Genomic DNA, 20417 nt, shown 5'->3' with positions numbered 1-20417 from the left:
TATTCGTGCTCCATTAAATACATTTTTTGTGTATGTCTGCAAAAACCTTTGGGATTCTTGTAGGAATTCTGCTGATCAGTTCTGCCCAGGGGCACCTTGTTGTGTTGGCTTTGCTTTATTGCGCTTCACAGATACTACGTTGTTTTTTTGTTTTGTTTTGTTTTGTTTTGTTTTTTACAAATTGAAGTTTCCAGACTTAGGGGAAGAAGCCGCTGCAGAAACAGCAAGAGAACTGGAATCAGAAGTAGAGCCTGAAGACCAAATTGCTGCGTCTCATGATACAAGTTGAACGGATAAGGAGTTGCTTCTCAGGGAGGAGGAAAAAAGTGGTATCTTGAGATGGAAGCCACAGCTGGTGAAGATGCTGTGAAGATTGTGGGAATGGCAATAAAGGATTTAGAACATTCCATCAACCTGGCAGGTGAAGCAGTGGCGGCCGCGTTTGAGAGGATTGATTCCAATTTTGAAGGAAATTATGTGGGTAAAATGCCATCAAACAGCATCACATGCTGTAGAGAAATCATTTGTGAAAGCAAGAGTCAGTTGCTGTAGCAGAGTTCATCGTTGTCTGATTTTAAGACATTGCCACGGCCACCGCATCCTTCAGCCGCCACCCTGATCAGTCAGCAGCCGCCAGCATCGAGGCAGGACCCTCCACCAGCAGAAGTGCGACTTCCTGATAGTTCAGATGAAGGCTAGTGTTTCTTAGCCAAAAAGTAATTTTTAATTAAGGTACGTACATTGGTTTTTTAGACAGAAAGCTGTTGCACACTTAATAAACTACAGTATTGTGAAAGTACAATTTTTTCTATGTATGCCCAGGGAAAACAAAAACTTCATTTGACTCATTTTTTTGTGATATGCACTTTACTGTAGTGGTCTTGGAGCCAAACCCACCTTTGTAGAAGTTTGGGAATAACTTAACACTTTGACTGTGTTCGTTCTTCTAATCCATGAACGTGCTGTCTCTATATCTCTTTAAGTCTTCTTTAATTTTTTAAATCATCTTCCTGTAATTTTTAGCATACATAACCTGCTAGCATGAACTGTGTCTTGGGGTCCCTGGGTGGCTCAGTTGGTTGAGTCTCCAGTTCTTGACATTGGCTCAGGTCATGATCCCACAGTTCTTGGGACTGAGCCCCACATTGGGCTCTGTGCTGACAGCGTGGAGCCTGCTTTGGATGCTCTCTCCCCTCTCTCTCTGCCCCTCTCCTGCTCACGAGCACATACATGCCTTCTCTCCCTCCCTCTCTCTCTTTCTCTCTCAAAGAAACTTAAAAAAAAAAAAGGAAATACTGTGTTTTAATTTTAGTTTCCTTATGTTCACCGTTTATGCCTAGTAATGCACTTTATCAGTATGTGTTGATCTTGTTTCTGAGGTCCTTGCTGAACTTGCATATTAGTTCTAGGTCTTTTGTATTGTGGAGTGTTTTATGTTCCTTGAGATTTCCTTTGCTGACGATCATGTCATCTCCAGTTTCATTTTTTTCCTTTCCAGTCTGTGCATTTGCCTCCATATTGATTTTTTTGACTTCTTGAAGTAGCCAAAGCATCCAGTGCTTTATGAGTTTGAATATGAGCAGTGAGAGTAGATTTCCTTTTTCTGAGCTTATGGAGAAAGCATCCATTCTTTCAGCATGAAGTACGACATCTCTTATAGGTGTTTTATAGATGCTTTTTGTAAATGATTTTGAGACCGTGCCCCTGTAATCTTACTTTGGTAAAATTTTTATTAACAGTAGGTATTGGATGTTGTCCAAGACTTTTCTGAGTTAATTAATTGTTATGATCATATGATTTCTCTTCTTTTACTTGTGGATTACATTGATTGGTTTTAGAATATTGAAGCAACCTTGTATATATGAAATAAATCACACATGGTCATTTTGGATTTAGTTTAATATTGAGAATTTTTGCATGTAAGTTCATGAGAGATATTAGTCCATAGTTTTCCTTTAATTAATTAATTTTTTTTTAGTGTTTATTTACTTTTCAGAGAGAAAGAGACAGAGAGAGATACAGAGCATGAGTGGGGGAGGGGGCAGAGAGAGAGGCACAGAATCCTAAGCAGGCTCCAGGCTCTGAGCTGTCAGCACAGAGCCTGATGCGGGACTTGAACTCATGAACCATGAGATCATGACCTGAGCTGAAGTCAGATCCTTAACTGACTGAGCCACCCAGGTACCCCTCCTTTAATTTATTTTTTAATGTTTATTTATTTTTGAGAAAGAGAGAGGCAGACTGAAAGTGGGGGAGGAGCAGAGAGAGGGAGACATGGAATCCAAAGCAGGCTCCAGGCTCTGAGCTGTCAGCACAGAGCCCAATGTGGAGCTTGAACCCACGAACCGTGAGATCATGACCTGAGCCAAAGTTGGATGCTTAACCCACTGAGCCATCCAAGCGCCCCTAGAAGAGATTTTTTAAATTCAGCATTAATTTTTGAAAATTTGTTGGAATTTTATGAAACCTGGATATTAACATTTAGGGAGCTTTTTCTTACATGTTTAGTTCCTTTACTAGTTACAGAACTGTTCAGATCATTGTTTTTATTATAGTTGAATTTTTATAGTTTGTGGTGTGTGAAGAATTAATCCATTTCTCATTTGTCCTTCGCTTGAGCATAGAGTTGTGTGGAATTTTCTGTTATTGACCTTTAATGTCTCTTAGTGATACTCTCCATTTCATTGCGGACATTTCCATTGGGTCTTCTCTTATTTTTGTCACTCACATTAGACCTTTATTAATTTTATCGATCTTTATGAAGAATCAGCTTTTTGTGATACTGACTTTATTGTTTTCCTGTTTTCAATTTCATTAAATTTTGCTTCCACCTTATTATTTCCTTTCTTCTGTTTGTCTCCTTCCTTGTCTTACTTGTAGCTTCTTGAGACAGGTTACTTCTATTCCTTTGTCTTGTCTCATAGAAAGGTTCATGCTGTAGATCTCCATTTCAGCTTGGCTGTAGCTCTGTCTCACATATTTTGACATGTTATTGATTTTATTTTATTTCTCCAAGTTTTTATTTAAATTCCAGTTAACACACAGTGTGATAATCAGTTTCAGGTGCAGAATTTAGTGGTTCATCACTCTCCTACATCACCCAGTGCTCATCACAGGTGCCGTCCTTAATCCCCATTCCCTGTTTCCCCCATTTCCCTACTTCCCTTCCTTCTGGTGACCAGCAGCTTGTTCTTCATGGTTAATAGTCTGTTTCCTACTTTGCCTCCCTCTCTGTTTCCCCCCTGTGTTCATTTGTTTTGTTTCTTAAAACTTTCAAGTGAGTGAAATCATAGAATATTTGTCTTTCTGACTGATTTTGCTTAGCATAATACTTTCTAGCTCCATACACATTGTTGTAAATGGCAAGATTTCATTCTTTTTTGTGTCTGAGTAATATTCCATTCTATAAATATACCATGTCTTTATCCATTCTTCAGTCGATGAACATTTGGGCTCTTCCTATAATTTGGCTATGGTAGATAATGGTGCCATAAACATTGGAGTGCATGTATCCCCTTCAAATCAGTATTTTTTTTATCCTTTCACTGTTTGCAGATGACATGATACTCTATATAGAAAACCTAAAAGACTCCTCCAAAAAATTGCTAGAATTGGTAACACGAATTCAGTAAAGTCGCAAGGTACAAAATCAATGTGCAGAAATATTTTAACATTTCTATACACCGATGATGAAGCAGCAGAAAGAGAAATCAAGGAATCGGTTCCACTTATAATTGCACCAAAAACCATAAAATTCCTAGGAATAGACCTAATCAAAGAGGTAAAAGATCTATACTCTGAAAACTATAAAACACTGGTGAAAGACATTGAAGAAGACACAAAGAAATGGAAAAACATTCCATGCTCATGGACTGGAAGAACGAGCATTGTGAAAATGTCCATACTACCCAAAGCAGTCTACACATTTAATGTAATCCCTTTCAAAATACCACAAGTGTTTTTCATAGAGCTAGAACAGATAATCCTGAAATTTGTGTGGAACCACAAAGACCCTGAATAGCCAAAGCAATCTTGAAAAAGCAAAGCAAAGTTGGAGGCATCACAATTCCAGACTTCAAGTTACATTACAAAGCTGTAGTGATCAGAACAGTATGGTACTGTCACAAAAATAGATCAGTGGAACAGAATAGAAACCCAGAAGTGGACCCACAACTGTATGGTCAATTAATCTTTGACAAAGCAGGAAGGAATATCCCAATGGGAAAAAGACAAGTTTCTTCAACCAGTGGCATTGGGAAAACTGGTCAGGATCATGCAAAAGACTGAAACTGGACCACTTTCTTACACCTTACACAGAAATAAAATCCAAATGGATGAAAGACCTAAATGTGAGACCTGAAGCCATAATAATTCTACACAAGCAGTAGTTTCTCTGACACAGGCTGTAGCAACTTATTACTAGCTATGTCTCCTGAGGCAAGGGAAACAAAGCAAAGATAAACTGTTGGGATTACATCAAAATAAAAAGCTTCTGCACAGTGAAGGAAGCAGGCAACAAAATTAAAAGGCAACCTACAGAATGGGAGAAAATATTTTCAAATGACATATCTGATAAAAGGTTAGTATCCAAAATATATAAAGAACTTCTCAAACTCAACACGCAAACAACAAATAATCCAATTGAAAATGGGCAGAAGACAAGAAAAGACATTTTTCCAAAGAAGAGATGGCCAACAGACACATGAAAATATGCTCAATATCACTCATCATCAGGGAAATGCAAATCAAAACCACAATGAGATACCACGTCATACCTGTCAAAATGGCGAAAATGGACAACACAAGAAACAACAAATGTTGGCAAGGCTGTGGAGAAAGGGGACCCCTCTTGTGCTGTTGGTGGGAATGGAAACTGGTGCAGCCACTCTGGAAAACAACGTGGAGGTTCCTCAAAAAGTCAAAGAACTACCCTGTGATCCAGCAATCACACTACTGGTTATTTACCCAAAGGATGTCACTGATTTCAGTACTTTTAAATTTGTTGAGCTTTGTTAGATGGTTCAGAACATGATCTATCTTGGTAAATGTTGTGTGAGTACTTGGAAAAAAAAGTGTATTCTTGTTGGGTGGTTTTTTTTTTGTATGTAGTTGATTATATCATGTTGGGTGATAGCATTGTTTATATCTTTTTCTGGTCTTGGGGGTTTTCTGTGCAGTATTTCCACCAGCACCAGTTGCTGGTCAGGCGTGTTAACTCCCCATTTCCCCTTCTCCAGGTCCTGGCAGCTACCATTCAACTTTCTGTTCCTTTGAGTTTGACTCTTCTATATATTGCATATAATTTCAGTAGTATAGTAATTTTTGTGATTGGCTTATTTCACTTAGCATAATGTTCTCAAGATACATCCATATTTTACCATGTCTTACAATTTTCTTCCTTTTAAAGGCTAACATTCCATTGTACATTTATGCCAAATTTTGTTTATCCATTCATCCATTGATAGACATACAGGTTACTTTCACTTTTTGGCTCTTGTGAATAATGTGTCTGAAAACATGAGTGTTTATGGAATGTTTAATATATCTGTTAAATCTGTTTGGTGTATAGTGTTGTCCAAGTCTGATGGTTCCTTATTGATTGTGTGTCTAAATATTCTACCCGTTATTGAAATTGGAGTATGAAGTCTTCTAATATTATGTGTTGATGTCATGTTTTTTCTTCAGTCCTGTTAGTATTTGCTTTATATGTTTATATAAACGTATGTGTTTGGTGCATATATATTTATAATTGTTACATTGTCCCTTTGAATTGACTCTTTAATCATTACATAATGCATGACGTTCTTTGTCTTTTATGATAGTTTTTTATTCTGCGAAGGGGATTTTTTTCCCAGATGTAAAAACAGCATCCTTGCTGCCTGGTTTTCATCTGCATATCTCTTTTTATCCTCCACTTTCCGTGTGTGAATCCCCTTAAATATAAAGTCACTTTCTTGTACACAGCGTAGAGTTAGTTGCATCTTGTTTTATCCACGAAGCCACTCTGTGCTTTTTGATGAGGGGGATTAATCTGTTTATATTTAAAGTAATTATTGTTAGGTGGGGGTTTACTATTTCCAGTTTGTTCATTGTTTTTGGTCTGCTGTGTAGTTCGTTACTCTCTTCCTCTGTTGCTGTCTTCCTCTGTTTTTTGATGAATTTTTTGTACTGATATGCTTTGATTCTTTGCTTGAGATATTTTCTTTGTCGTTATCATGAAGCTTGTATATAAATCTTACATTTATAACAGTCTGTTTTAGTGGATAACGTAATTGCATATGAAAACTCTATATTTTTGTCCCCTCCCCCGACACTTTGTTATTGGGGTCACAGTTTACACCTTTTGTATTGTACATCCATGAACAGATTTTCGTAGTTGCATTTATTGTTAATACTTATGTCTTTAACATTTTTACTAGCTTTAAGTATGATGTGTGCGTCACCCTTATAGTATTCCGTTATTCTGTATTTGCATATATATTTACCTTTACCAGCGAGATTTACACTTTTCATTCTCTTTATGTTGCAATCTAACATCGTCTTACTTCGTCTTGATGAACTCCCTCTAACACTTCTTGCAAGGCAGTGCTCTCCCTGAGGTTCTGGGGCTTCTGGTGGTGTCAAACTCCTTCAGTTTGAAAAGTCTCCTCTCCTTCATTATTAAAGGGCAGTTTTGATGGGTATGGTATTTTTGGTATTGTTGGCAGTTTCTTTTTCTTCCTGAACTTTGAATATATTATTACACACTTTTCTGCCTGCACGGTTTCTGTCGAGAAATCCACTGATATCCTAAGGTGGTAGGGGTACCCCTTTTTTGACTGGTTGTTTTTCTCCAGCTGGTTTCATAATTCAGTCTTGGTGAACTTTGACAATTTTAGTTATAATATTTCTTGGTGTCCTTGGTAGTACTGATTAGTACAACCCTTTTGGGATTCTTTAAGCTTCATGAATCTGGATGTCTGTTCCTCTCCCCAGATTTAGGAAGTTCTTTGGTTTTATTTCTTTAAATTAGCTTTCTAATTTCTTTGTGTTTCTCTTATATTATGGGACCTCCATAATGCATATATTGATTTAGTTGATGATGTCAAATGAGTCTTGTGGGTTTTTTCACTTTTTCTTTTCTCTTAGACTGGATAATTTCAAATGATCTGTCTGTGAAGTTTGCTGGTTTCTTTTTTTTTTTTTTTTTTGGTTTTTGGTTTTTGGTTTTTTTTTTTTTTTTCTCTGCTTCATCAAATCTGCCTTTGAAGCTCTCTCTTGAATTTTTCCATTCAGTCATTGTATTCTTCATACCAGAATTTCTGTTTGGTTCTTTTTTATGGTTTCTGTCTCTTTGTTGAAATTTTATTTGTTTATTGTTTCCTGTTTTGTTATTTCTCAGTGTTTTCTTGTAGCTTACTGAGCTTCTTTAAATTTATTTTGAATACTTGGTTAGGCAATTCATGGATCTTCATATCTTTGTAGTCAACTATTGGAACTTTTTTGTTGTTGTTGTTCCTTTATGGTGTCATATTTCCCTGATGATTTGTGATCCTGGTGGCTTTGGCTGGTGTCTGAACATTTAAAGAAATTGCCACTTTCTCCAATCTTTGTGGTCTTGCTTTAGGAGAGAATGACTTGACTAGAGATTTGGTGGGGCAAGATGGGGAGGGGAATCTCTTAAACCTTTTCAGTGGATGCACTTGCTGAATTCCCCTAGCTCTGTCTCTTGGGGGAAATGTATTAGAATTGTTTCCCTTCCTCAATCTGATAGAGCCATGCTGGGTACCGAGAACCATATCAGGTATTTAGGGCAACTCAGTCCTTTTCCCTCTGGCGATGGCCTGAAATGCCAGGGCTTTGTGTGACAGTGCCACTTTTCTCCCTCCCTACTGAAAGAAGTATTTTGATTATTTTGCCCCTGTGTAGCCTGTGGAGTCATGCCAGCTGCCCAAAGGGTCACCTTTCTCTTTTCCCTGAAGCAGTCCACTTAGATTCTTGGCCGATGGGTACGAGTGCCATTTCTCTCCCTCTTTCCTGAAAGGGAATTTCAGGTTTGTATACATTTTCCACATTTTGCAGAGTTAAACTTGTTACTCAATTTCACTCTGGTTGCTTAGCTCTGCGTGCCATCTGTTGGAGTTCATGGTGTCCTGGCTCATTCCCATGAGACTCCATCCCTTTTCTTTGTTCGTAGCTTTCCCTAGATGATCCAGCCTTGCTGATTTCCTCTGAGTTCTGGGTGCAGACAGAGAAGTAGACCTCCAGGAGCAGGCCTCATGGACAGTGCTCCACAAGGCTGGGAAGCCAGACCTTCACATGGCACTGTCTCTCCCCCGTGGGATAAGTTGTGGGCCAGAAGGATCTTTCCAGGTTTTGAGTTTTGCTGGCCCCCAGGGGAGCAGTGACGTAGTCAAAGTGAAACTGTTCTTCTAACCATTTTCAGTGTATCCTACCTTGGGTTTTGTGGTCCATGGGGATGCTGGAACATTTCTAGTATATATTGAAGAATTCTTACAAAGTGTTTTCACCCACAGATTACTGTCCAAACAGTGTTTCTGTGTAAGGTGAAAACTGGGACTCCTGTTCTGCCATCTTATTGGTGTCTTTCTTTTGGGGGTCCAAATTAACAATCTAATTAACAATCTTTTAAGTCCAATTAACAATCTCTGCTTTTTAATTGGAATATTTAGACCAGTTACATTTAATTTAATTACATTTGGATTTAAATACAACACCCTTCTATGGGGGGGGGGGTGCTTCCGTCTATTCTTTATAACATTTTCCCTTTGATTCTGCTTTCTTTCAGTTGATTGTGCCTTGTGCCTTGTAAAAAGAAATAATTCTGTTTCATATCCTGCCTTGTCCATTGCCTTATTATTTTCAAATAAAACGACTGCTTTATGTGGATTGGTTTCTATCATTCCACTGCATACCAGTTACACTGGTTTTCTATTCTTCAGGTTTTGTTCCTTCCCTATATATATTTTTTGGATTGATTAAACTTTATCTTCCCTCTGTTATTTGGATGCTATACATTCTTTTCTTACTCTTTTTGTGGGTTTGCTTCAAATTTTAAGATGTATTCTTTATTTTTTAATTTTTTTTTTAACATTTTATTTATTTTTGAGACAGGGAGAGACAGAGCATGAACAGGGGAGGGTCAGAGAGAGAGAGACACAGAATCTGAAACATGCTCCAGGCTCTGAGCTGTCAGCACAGAGCCCGACGCGGGGCTCGAACCCACGGACCGCGAGATCATGACCTGAGCCGAAGTTGGCCGCTTAACCGACTGAGCCACCCAGGCACCCCAAGATGTATTCTTGATAGCAGAACCAAAAGTTACTTATTTTAGTTTCCAAAAAAGTACAAGGGACATAAAGACCTATAACTCTGATGACCTGATCATTTTTATGGGTTTTTTTCAACACTATTTTAGTTCTTTTAAAAGTTTTTCTTATTATTATTAATATTGTTTCAATATTTCAATGTCTGTGTAGATAGATCCACAGTTTTATCCATTTCCTTGTTAACTTTTCCTTCTTGCATCTCTGTCCATCCTTCTCATGTCATATTTTTCTCCCAGAATTTATTTTTCCATTGAGATCTGAGGATTCATTGCCGTCATCCTTTCTGGAATGTTTCTGCTGGAATAACTTTGAAAATTACCTTTTTGCCCCATTTGTTTCTCTAGAACTTCTATTTTTAATATGTTTTAGATGATCTCATTGATTTCTCCATATTTCTGCTACTGTCCTACTTTTTTCTTTTTTATGTTCTGTATTGAGTAATCTCAGATATTTATTGTATTACATTATTTTGCCTCCCACTGGGCCTATTCTGATGTTCAGTCTGTCCACTGAGTTTCTAATTTCACTCCAGTTTGCAAGCCATTTATCATTTGTAGTTTAGGGAGGTTGTTTTACAAATGTACTTTACCTTGTTTTATGGTATAAATTTCCTTTTTCATGTTTTCATATCACTTTTGTGTCTTTATGTATTTTAAACATACTGTATATCATTTTTGTGTCTTAGGTAACTGAAATTCTGTTGTGTGACTTTCTCGATGTTCTAATTTGGCGGTTTGCTGTTTCTCCTTTTGCTTCTCATTTCATCCTTTTCCTTATAGTTCTGGTTGCTGAAGTCATGTTTATCAGCCTTTATTGGTAGATAGTCCCTTTGCCTAAGTTGTGGGTACGCTTCTGCAGGATTTCTGGGTTTGCTTCTGCCTAATTCTCCAGGGTTGTTCTCAAAAAAAGCCACATTTTATGTTAACTTCTAGTTTGGGGATCTTATACCACATAGAAAATGCAATAAAAACCCAAACCCACTTGAAAGCAAACCATTGTGTAGGAATTCCCAGAGGAGTTTTTGCTTTCCCTAGCCCTCCACTCCATAGTCCCCTTCCAACACCCTTCCTCCCTCAGCTTTGATAAAGAAGCTTTCTTGTTGATTCCCTTTTGTGATTGAATGTTTTTCTTGGCTCAGTTTTTTACAGAGTCTTTTTTTTTTTTTTAAACAGGTTTAAGACTTTTTCCCCTATGTCTTTAGGCTGGTAAGTTAAAACACTCTAGAATACTCAGACTGGCATGAAATGAATCAGGAATCTAGCTACTATTACATTTGTAGTTTTTTCCTCATTTTTGGCCTCCCTCTCTGTCTCTTCCTAGCCTCCTCCTTTTATCTTCTCTCATTGTTGAAATATATTCAGTTAGGTGATTTTTAGCAGGAGGATTTTTCAGGGTATCTAGGACGCCATATAGTTGAAAATGGAAATTGTTTCTTGTACTTTTCGGGGGAGGGGAGGGTGTGTGGGGGGGAGGGGCAGAGAGAAGGGGACAGAGGATCCAAAGCGGGCTCTACGCTGACTGAGAGTCTGACAGCAGTGAGCCAGTGAACCATGAGATCATGACCTGAGCCAAAGTTAGACACTCAGCCAACTTACCACCCAGGTGCCCCAGTTTCTTGTATTTTTAAATGTCTTTTCCATACTCCCACTGCCTGCAACTTGCTTTTTTCAATTAGTAATATACTACTTTAAAAATTCTTAATATGACCATTTAAATCTCAATAATTTCAAAACATGAATTAGTTTGCCTTTAATCTTTCTTCCTTAAGAGCCTTGTGTTCCAGTGCAAGTTTTAATCCCTCTGGAACAATCAGTACTTCAGTGACATCGCTAAGTGAAGAGTAGATTCTTTGGTCTTTTGCTGCAGGGTTGAAGTCATCTCCACCTTGCAAATTTAACCTTTTCTGTTCTGAAGTGCTGGGATTCAGTGTGCATCTCAGGAACGGGTTCCAACTTCTATGGATTTCACACTGTTATATAAACTTGTACTTTCCTCCTCCTGCTTTCGGTCCTGCTTTGAGACTGAGCTTTATCCCCTAGTTCTGTGCCCAACTCACTGATGTGTACACAGTACCCATGTTATAGTGTTCCCGCCACGAAGACGACTTTGTATTTCTGTTTAATCATTTTTTATAGTTCTCCATTGGGACCTTCTCTTGTGAGATAGGATGTCCTTTCTCTCACTTGCTCCCTGAGCACTAGTATCTCTGATCTTTTTTGTGCAAATTCACAGCTCTGTCCATTACATCCAAGACACCTTTAAGCTTCTGTCTCCATTTTTGTTTCTTAATTCCATCCCCAATTGATGACCATAGTTATTTTTTCCACAGAGGTTTCCAAATGTAGGCGTTCACCAAGAGTTTCTAGAGGACTCTAACTTACAGGTGTAATACCCTAACACCTGGAAGATATTAGTTCTCCCCAGTAGATATTGGAGCTCCAGTTGGACTCTAGTCTTATACAATGTATGGCATGTGTGATCTATTACAGAACTACCATAATGTTAAGTAGCTACTGCCTTCTGGGCTAATGTAATGCTTAATGTATTAAGCAGATAGGACAGCCTTTCCAGTCACTTTTGTTCACTACCTAACTTGGTTGGCATGGTCAGTGGAGCAGACTGTGGTATTTAACATAAGCTGTTCAGCTTCTCTCTGTAAAAGTTCATACACTTTACAGGCTGTTCATTGTTGAGATAGTAATGGCTTCTCATTCCAGCCCTGTAATTAATGACCAGTCGTTGTAGAACATAGTCCTTCCGTATATGCTTAATCATTCTTTAAAGTTTTTTGAGGGTGGTGAAGGAAGGAGTAGCATGGGCTGGGAAGTGTGGTATTTATTCAGCCAGGTATATTCTTTATATCTTAGACCAGATGATTAATTTATGGAGGGTTTCTATAATTACAGTTTCTTCTTATATCATCCACACTGATTCAAAAAGTTTTATGTTAAAATTTGTAATCCTTACCCACTCAGAGAATTTGTCAGTTTCACCCTTTGGTATAAGTAATTAACCCCACATCAACCATCAACATACTTACTATAAAAAATTTAATTAATGATTCAAACAATTTTTTGCCTTTTTTTTTTTAATCAGAGATCTATCCTTATTCTTTTTAGAGGGAAAATAGGAAACAGGAATCTAATTTATCTGATCATTTTTCTCCCTAACAGGTTTTCTCATGTTTAGTTGCAGTGATTTAGTTAGTTAGTTAGTTAGAGGTGGTGTTAGGAAGCTGAGTGATTATGTTTGTGCTCCTGTAACTTTTAATTATGGTCTGGCATTTAAATATGGCTAATCAGATACCAGATTTATATCTAATTAATTCTTAAGTATTTCCTTACCCCAAATTTATGTTTAACCAAATAAACAGTAACAAATTTACCAAAGTTTATCAAAAGCAAAAACAAACCATTTAAACTATAGAAAGCTGGTAAGTAATTGACGAATAGAATATTTGCCTTAAATGCAGTATATTGAAAACATTGGTATAATTATTTAGAATGAATTTTCATGCAAGGAAAATTTGCAAGAAATGTGAAGAAGTCAGTAAGTTGAGGTACACCTTCAGTGGTTAGAGATCAGCATGAGTCCATTCATTTGTGCTCCTGACCTGATTCGAAGTTCCCAGTTAGAGTGGTAAAATTGAGGAGAACTTACTGGCTTGTAGAGGGTTTGAACTCATGCCCCTACTTCCTGCTTTAACACTGAAAAGCATAAAAATCTCTTGTTAATTTTAAGACTCACACCAGAATAATTATTACAGGCAAAAAGGTAATTAATTATAGATCAGAATGATGCCTTAATTATTTTGTTAATTTAATTTTGGGAGCACAGAAGTGGAAATTTTAACATTTGCTGTATTTCCTCTTGATTTTAAACCTAATTTTTCTTTGTGGAAAGAGTAGAGGTTATTCCTTTTTAAAGGAATGCTTTTTAAAGATTCTTAAAGTACATTTTTAAAGCACGTTAATTGTTGGAGTACATTTCTTAGAGTATATTTAACTCCACAAAGAGCTGTTTTGATTTTGCTCATATGCCCATTCATATATTATTCAAAATCCAAAGGGGCCAAAATGCTGGTTATATATCCAAAAGGTTTCTTTGTAGCTGTATTTGAAGTCTATTTGGAAATCTGATGTTTATAGGTGACATTTTCAAATTTTTATATGTTATTTATATCCTGTGAATGCAAGAATAAATAAGGACCTCAGGAATTTGTTTTCACTGCCTCTAAATATGTAAGCACCCTTATTTGTTCTAAAATTAACTTATTTCTGGTAATAATTTTCTCATATTGTATTTCAATTTTAGGCTAAAAATCTTATAGAGAGATTTTTTAATCAACAAGTAGAAGTTCTAGGCAGACGTGCAGAGCCATTGCCCGAAATATACTATATTGAAGGTACTCTTCAAATGGTATGGATTAATCGCTGCTTTCCAGGGTATGGAATGAATACCCTAAAACATCCAAAATGTCCTGAATGCTGTGGTATGTAATGAACTATAATTTCATGGTTTATATTTATGAAACCTTCCTTCTTTTCATGACCCTAAGTGAATGCCTAGTATTTATTTTTACTATCACTTAGATCTTTAGCTGATTTTAAGCAGTGTGTTTGAAAAGACTACGTGAGCTTGAAGATACAAAAGAAAAAAAAGCTGGCTTAACTTGGGCCTTGTATTAATATTCTAGCAAAGAGGGGTTAGGGGCGTTAGGCAGTTGTCTGGGAGGACACACAGATAATGGATGTGAGTCATTTACTTACCCTAAAAAGAGACAAATTCTATTTTTTAGAATCCATTATTGATGAGTTTACATTTGTACAGTTTAGACTAGCTATATTCTTACTTTCTCTTTTTTGCAATAAGTATATGAATTATTTTCTTATCAGTTGTTTTTTTTCTGACTTTTGATCGGAGCTCCAGGGCTATCTGGAGCTATCTGTGCTATCTGGCTTTCATCTGTCTTTTCCTTATTAAAGAAGAGAGTTCTATAGCGGCTGTTTAGAATAAGTTAATTCATGGATTCAGAGTCTTTGAATTTCTGTTTTCAAAAGTTGAATGAGGCAATTAATCTTCAGTTTTAAAAGACTTTCTAATAGCAACATCAGTAAATTAGTACCATTTTCATTCAGTCTTCTCTGATTGTTCTTTTCTACTCTCTATCTTAAGTTAGATCAAAATCCTTTTAGTATAATAGAGCACTAAATTTTCTTTTTCCTTTGCTTGACTTAATTGGTAGATAATACTTTTCCTTTTTTTTTCTGATTGAGTTTTTGGTTAAGGATATGAAATTTGACAAAATGTACTTGAAAAATTATCTTAGGAAATATGACACATTTAACAAATAAAACACATGTACCAACTGTGTAACTATTTTGATAATCTGTGATTATGTATATCACTTTAGAGCACAGATAATGGTGAAGAAACCCTGGAAAAACCAAACAGTGAGACCAGAACCTGGTAGTTTAGCTGTCTATTAAATGCATTTATATTTTCACTTTATAAAGACCTAAGATAAACTAAAAAGCTTAAATATTTGTATGTCATTAATTCCAAGAATTTTGAAATAGTTAAGCATAGCTTTTTCAAGTGAAATAATAGGGTTGAATCTCTGAGAAGCATAAAAATTTTACTACTGAAAATTTTTTTGCATTTATACAATTTTGGATAATACAGTTGTCACATTCTCTCATTTTGCCATGCAATTATAACATTCAGTCTGTTATGCATCATCCTGTTTGATCAAGTTCATTAAAATAATTGTTTTATTCCTGACAACAGACCCCATGGGAAGTATGTAATGAAACTTACAAGTCTCAGAAGTATTTCCTGCCTCTGTTATACTATTTTGTTCTCCCAGACATGGGGTCTGTGCCCACAGAGTTTACAGACACAGGAAATGCATTCGTAGAACAGTTAGGGAACAAGAGGCATAGGGAAGAGAATGAAAAGGAAATGATATAAAGGAAACTGAGTTACAGATAGGCTGGGTCACAGAGGATGTCATTAGACATGGCTTTCTGGGTTGATGTGAGACTTGAGGTAGGACTTTGAACATGCAGGGATAGCAGTTCTAGCCAAGTCAGGGGCCTGAAGGAGCATCAGGTTGGGGGGGGGGGGGCGGGGAGGTTGCATAACCAGGGCTAGAGGGGTGCTGTCAGAAGAGCTCTGGGTTTAGCTGGGCTTGGAGAGGGCAGAGTGGAAGGGTACAAATTTAATGTGGCAGCAGGAGTCCTATCTTTGAGTGGAGGGGAGAAAGAACATTTTTTTTTTTCATTTTTATGGGATCATTATCATTGCTCAGTATACTTATTAACTAGTGATTTGCTAAATTTCATTTTATGCCAACATATGGTAAATAAATGTTTTAATTTAGAATTACCTTTGTGCTGTCATCATTTCTGTTACACGAATGAAGTAAGACTGAGCTGCCTTTTTAAAACAGAACTCATTAAGTATAATGTGACCATCGCATACAGTACTTTTGTCTATATTACATGAGGCCATCGCTCCAAAATTTTTAGAGAGCAAATGCTACCCAAAAAGATATTTAACTCATCCTTTGAATTGGAAGCCGGTATTAAATGTGCCATTAGTTACAAGACAAAATTAGCATACTAAATGAACTTAAATCTATTTGGTATAAAATGGAATGCTAGAGAGAAGCAAATGAAAACATGAGGTACTTTGTAAAACAACTTATTTCCAAAATGAAGAGACAGCAAGTTTATGTTTAACAAAGAGGATTGATTGGGACATGAATGTGAGAAAAATACGTTTACTTTCTCAGCAGTAGATTAAGTGAACAGCGGGTGTTTTCTTCTTTTTTGGATGTCATACTTTACTTCTGTGATTTTACTTCTAGATGACAGATAAAGATTGCTTGCTTATAAACTAGTGGAGGCTTAACATTTTTACCTATGTTATCTTTCTCATTTCTAATTCGTTTAGCATTTTAAATTAATTTTCACTGTAAAATACTTCTCTCATTTCATATTTAGCATTGCTTAGTTTTGTCATGATTTTGTCAATCATTTTGATGCTGAAGAAAGAAGATTCTAATTAAGTCTATGAATACTAGATGTCTCATACGTTCATAGATTATAAAGATAATATAACCAAAGACCAGCTAGAAGATTATATTGTTTTCTAATATAATTTTTTTTAAAACACAGATTCTGAAATTTGATTTCCTGGATGATTTCTGTAGTTTGTATTATTTCTGTAAAACTCTTATCTTGTTTTTATTTTTCTCCATTTTATTCGTATTTAATTGCCTTAGAAAAACACCTGAATGTCAAATAACGTTTTTTGACATAATTTCCCACTACACCTTCTTTTTCTTCTTAAACTTTGGCAGTGGTTTTAAAACTCTGGTGTGTATCAAAATTACCTAAAGATTTTCTGAAAAATATATCAAGGTATGGGAAGCAGACATCTCCTTCTGGAATAAGCATTTAAGGTGATTCTGATACACATGGAGGTCTGAGATTCCTGAGTATTCGCATTGGTGTGGCAACACCTTTTTTAAATGCTTGAATAGTAACACTGATAAGCAGTACCCAGATAAGATAACTTTCCTTCTACTGGGAAAGCAGACTATTTTTCACTGACTGTTGCAGATTGAATGTATAGCTCAGTAACCGTTTATGTAATATTGTCAATTTCTGTTGCTTTCTTTGAACATAAGATTTGCTGCTGTACATTCCAAGCTCCCAGGGAGCTCTTTGTTAGTGATATCGTGTCTGTGAGTAGTCAGAAATAATTAGGTTGTAGGTACAGTATTTAAACATCTTGAGATGATTTTATTGATAAAGTATACCTTATAAAACACCTGCGTACTTTATGCAGTAAAAGTGAATTAAACGATACAGTTGTTTTTAATAAGGTCTTTTAGACTCCAAAATTTATCTTGCTCAGATATGCAACCCTGAACCTTTGTTTTAATTTTAAATCAAAGAACCAAGAAAAATAATAATAATAAAAAAGCTGATATTAACAAAACAGGATTGGCAAGAAGTCTCACTAGATACACAGAGGGGCATTACATGATGATAAAAGGGTAAGTCTGTCAAGAAGATATAATAATGTAAGATTGCTAAATTTATGAGTGCTTAATAACATGGTTTTAAATATGTAAAACAAAAAGTGTCAGAGAGGTAATACTGGAATGCCAAGCCATAAAGAAAAACAATGAAATTGGACCCAGTTTAAAAAGTCACAATCACCTCCGGACATGTTATAGACATAAATACATATAAATAGTAAATATGTTAGAATACAGTGTAGAGAAATATCATCATGTCTTCAGCATCAGAAAATGATTTTCCAGGGCACCTGGGTGGCTCAGTCAGTTGGGCAACCGTCTTTGACTCGAGTCGTGATCTCACAGTTTGTGAGTTCAAGCCCCGCATCGGGCTCTGGGCTGACAGCTCGGAGCCTGGAGCCTGCTTTGGATTCTGTGTCTCCTTCTCTCTCTGCCCCTGCCCCACTGTGCTCTGTCTTTTCTGTCTCTCAAAAATAAATAAATGTTAAAAAAAATTTTTTTTAAGTGATTTCCCAAAAGACACACAAAAATCACTAACTTTAATTAAATGGTTGATAATTTTTTCTACTAAATTAAGTACTTCTGTTTATCAAGACACTGCAAAGAGAGAAAAGGTAGTCTACAGAATGGGAAAATTATTTGTAATGGATATAACCAACAAAAGACCACTACCCAGAACATATTTAAAAATTTAGTACAAAACACTTTTTAAGACAGATACCATATGTTTTCACTCTTATGTGGATCCTGAGAAACTTGACAGAAACCCATGGGGGAGGGGAAGGAAAAAAAAAAAAGAGGTTAGAGTGGGAGAGAGCCAAAGCATAAGAGACTCTTAACTGAGAACAAACGGAGGGCTGATGGGGGGTGGGAGGGAAGGGAGGGTGGGTGATGGGTACTGAAGAGGGCATCTTTTGGGATGAGCACTGGGTGTTGTATGGAAACCAATTTGACAATAAATTTCATATATTAAAAATAAAAAAATAAAAAATAAAGTAAATTAAAAAAAACACTTTTTAAAAAAGACAAAACAATTTTCAAAAATGGGAAAAGATTTGAACAGATGTACTTAACAAAAGAGTAATTCCAGGTCATCAATGGGTACATGAAAATACGTTCACACTTTCTGTAATCAGGGAAATGTAAATTCAAGACAGAATGAGATCCGACTACACAGCTCTGAGATTGACAGGAAGTAAACAGTCAGGGAATACTAGGTGCCGAAAAGGGGTGGAGGCCCAGGAGCAGCCGCACTCTGCCTGTGTGAGTGGAGATCATGCCACTGTGGGAAACAGTTGCATGTCGTAGTAAATGTGCCGTGCACGCATTCTGTGACTAGCGTTTGACTTGGGGAAATTTCATCACGGCGTATTTTCTAATAGTCCCAAACTAGAGACAACCCAAGTGTCCACTAATGCTAAGACGTGTGAATAACTAGTGATCTATTCATACAATGGAATGCTTTACAGGAATGACAGTGAATGAATGGGGATTACAGTCATATGGGTGCATTTTATTAACTTACAGGAAAGAAGCTAAACACCACGGAATCCATGTAGCGTAGGCATAGTTCAACTCTTTTATAGAGATATATTCATGAATGCTGAAACTAGAATGCAGTCCAGGGACAGTATTACCACAAAACAGAAGAGTGTTGACTTCTGGAGGGATGGAAGGGAGTGTGATTGGAGGGGGCACAGGAGGAATTTGGGGGTGATGGCAGTTTTGTGTTACAGCCTAAACTGTTTCCAGATAGGTTTCTGTGCAATATTCATTATATTGTACATTTATGTCTTTTTCTCTCTTCATGTGTTATATTTCATAATAAGATGTAAAGATACTAAATTGTCCCCTAAAGCTCGAACACCACTGTTAAAGGCACTGTGAAGAAAAGAAATTTACAAGGGTTTTTTTTTTTTTTTCTTTTTGTATGGTATCACTTGATTTTTGTCTTCATAAATTTACAATTCTAACAGCTATTAGTAATGGCTCAGTGGGAATAATGAAATCATTATGATTTACTTTCTTTTAACCATTAAGTTATAAACATAGTTCTGTATTATTCTGCTGTCTTCAGACTGGTTTTATTTATTTAAAATGGATAGCCAACAATAGAAATTCAGACTGGTTTTATTTACTTAAAATGGATAGCCAAGCATTCCTATTGTTACCATGATATTAAAGATGATTTACCATTACAATTATTCAGCTTTTATTTTTTGAGTTATTTCCTTGTATACATTTACAGAAATGTGACTACTAGTTTTAAAAAATGAGCATTTTGACTTTGGATATTTTTGGTTATTTTATCAGTTTTAAATGTTCACACCGTCTCCAGCGTCTCTCACAATAGAGATGGGATTACAGACAGTTTGGAACTTCTTTTGTTGGACTGCAAGCATCACTTTTCAAAAAGTAAAAAGCAGACTTTTACAGCCATACAGAGTTAGGCCGCGTCACTCCCCTCACCGCAGGCTGCGTCGGCTAATTCCCTTTAGTCTCCAGGGATTTTACACTTGCCACTCAAGGCCCGTTCCCCAGACAGCCTTCCATGGTCTCCTCTTAACTGTTCTGTACCTTCTTTCTCCCTCTCTGCCCACCTGCAGTTAAATCCTCCTTTAGGTCTTTCTCCCAAATTTATCTTCTCGTCTCTATTCCTGTTACAGTCGTCTAATTTGAATTCCGTGTGTGTGTGTGTGTGTGTGTGTGTGTGTGTGTGTGTGTACGCGCATACACACTCATGTGGAATGATTACGTTCCCTTCCTAACTGGGGAATTCTTCTTCTCCTCTTCAGCCCATATCTCACATAGCTTTCAGTTATACCCCTAAATTCCTAATGTAATCCCTTCATTTTTTACTTTAAAACCTTCAATAATAAGATGCTGGCTTCATAGCATAACTTGCTATTCCCATCCTGAGCCATTTCATCCTTATCTTTCAGCAACTCATAAATACCTTCAGTATAGTAGCGGCATTATTTTCTATTTTATTCATCCAGACGTGTTAGAATTCAGAGATATATACAGTGGCT

General features: G+C 36.6%; 1 protein-coding gene across 3 annotated transcripts in view; it reads left to right on the top strand.

Annotated features, from left to right (window-relative positions):
• ZPBP (zona pellucida binding protein) overlaps positions 1-20417 on the top strand; it is a 114528-nt gene that overhangs the window by 63733 nt on the left and 30378 nt on the right. For all 3 annotated transcript variants that reach the window (XR_009609921.3, XM_060632085.3, XM_060632084.3), the window contains one exon: positions 13644-13821. Coding sequence is in view for 2 of the 3 variants with exons in the window: in XM_060632085.3 (XP_060488068.3) it covers positions 13644-13821 (178 nt within the window). In the remaining variant the exon portion in view is untranslated. The remainder of the gene's footprint in view (positions 1-13643; positions 13822-20417) is intronic.

The sequence above is a fragment of the Panthera onca genome, chromosome A2, assembly GCF_046562875.1.
Source record: "Panthera onca isolate mPanOnc1 chromosome A2, mPanOnc1 haplotype 2, whole genome shotgun sequence".
Classification (NCBI taxonomy): domain Eukaryota; kingdom Metazoa; phylum Chordata; class Mammalia; order Carnivora; family Felidae; genus Panthera; species Panthera onca.
Note: the sequence above shows the minus strand (reverse complement) of the source record. Positions and strands in the feature narration are given on the sequence as shown.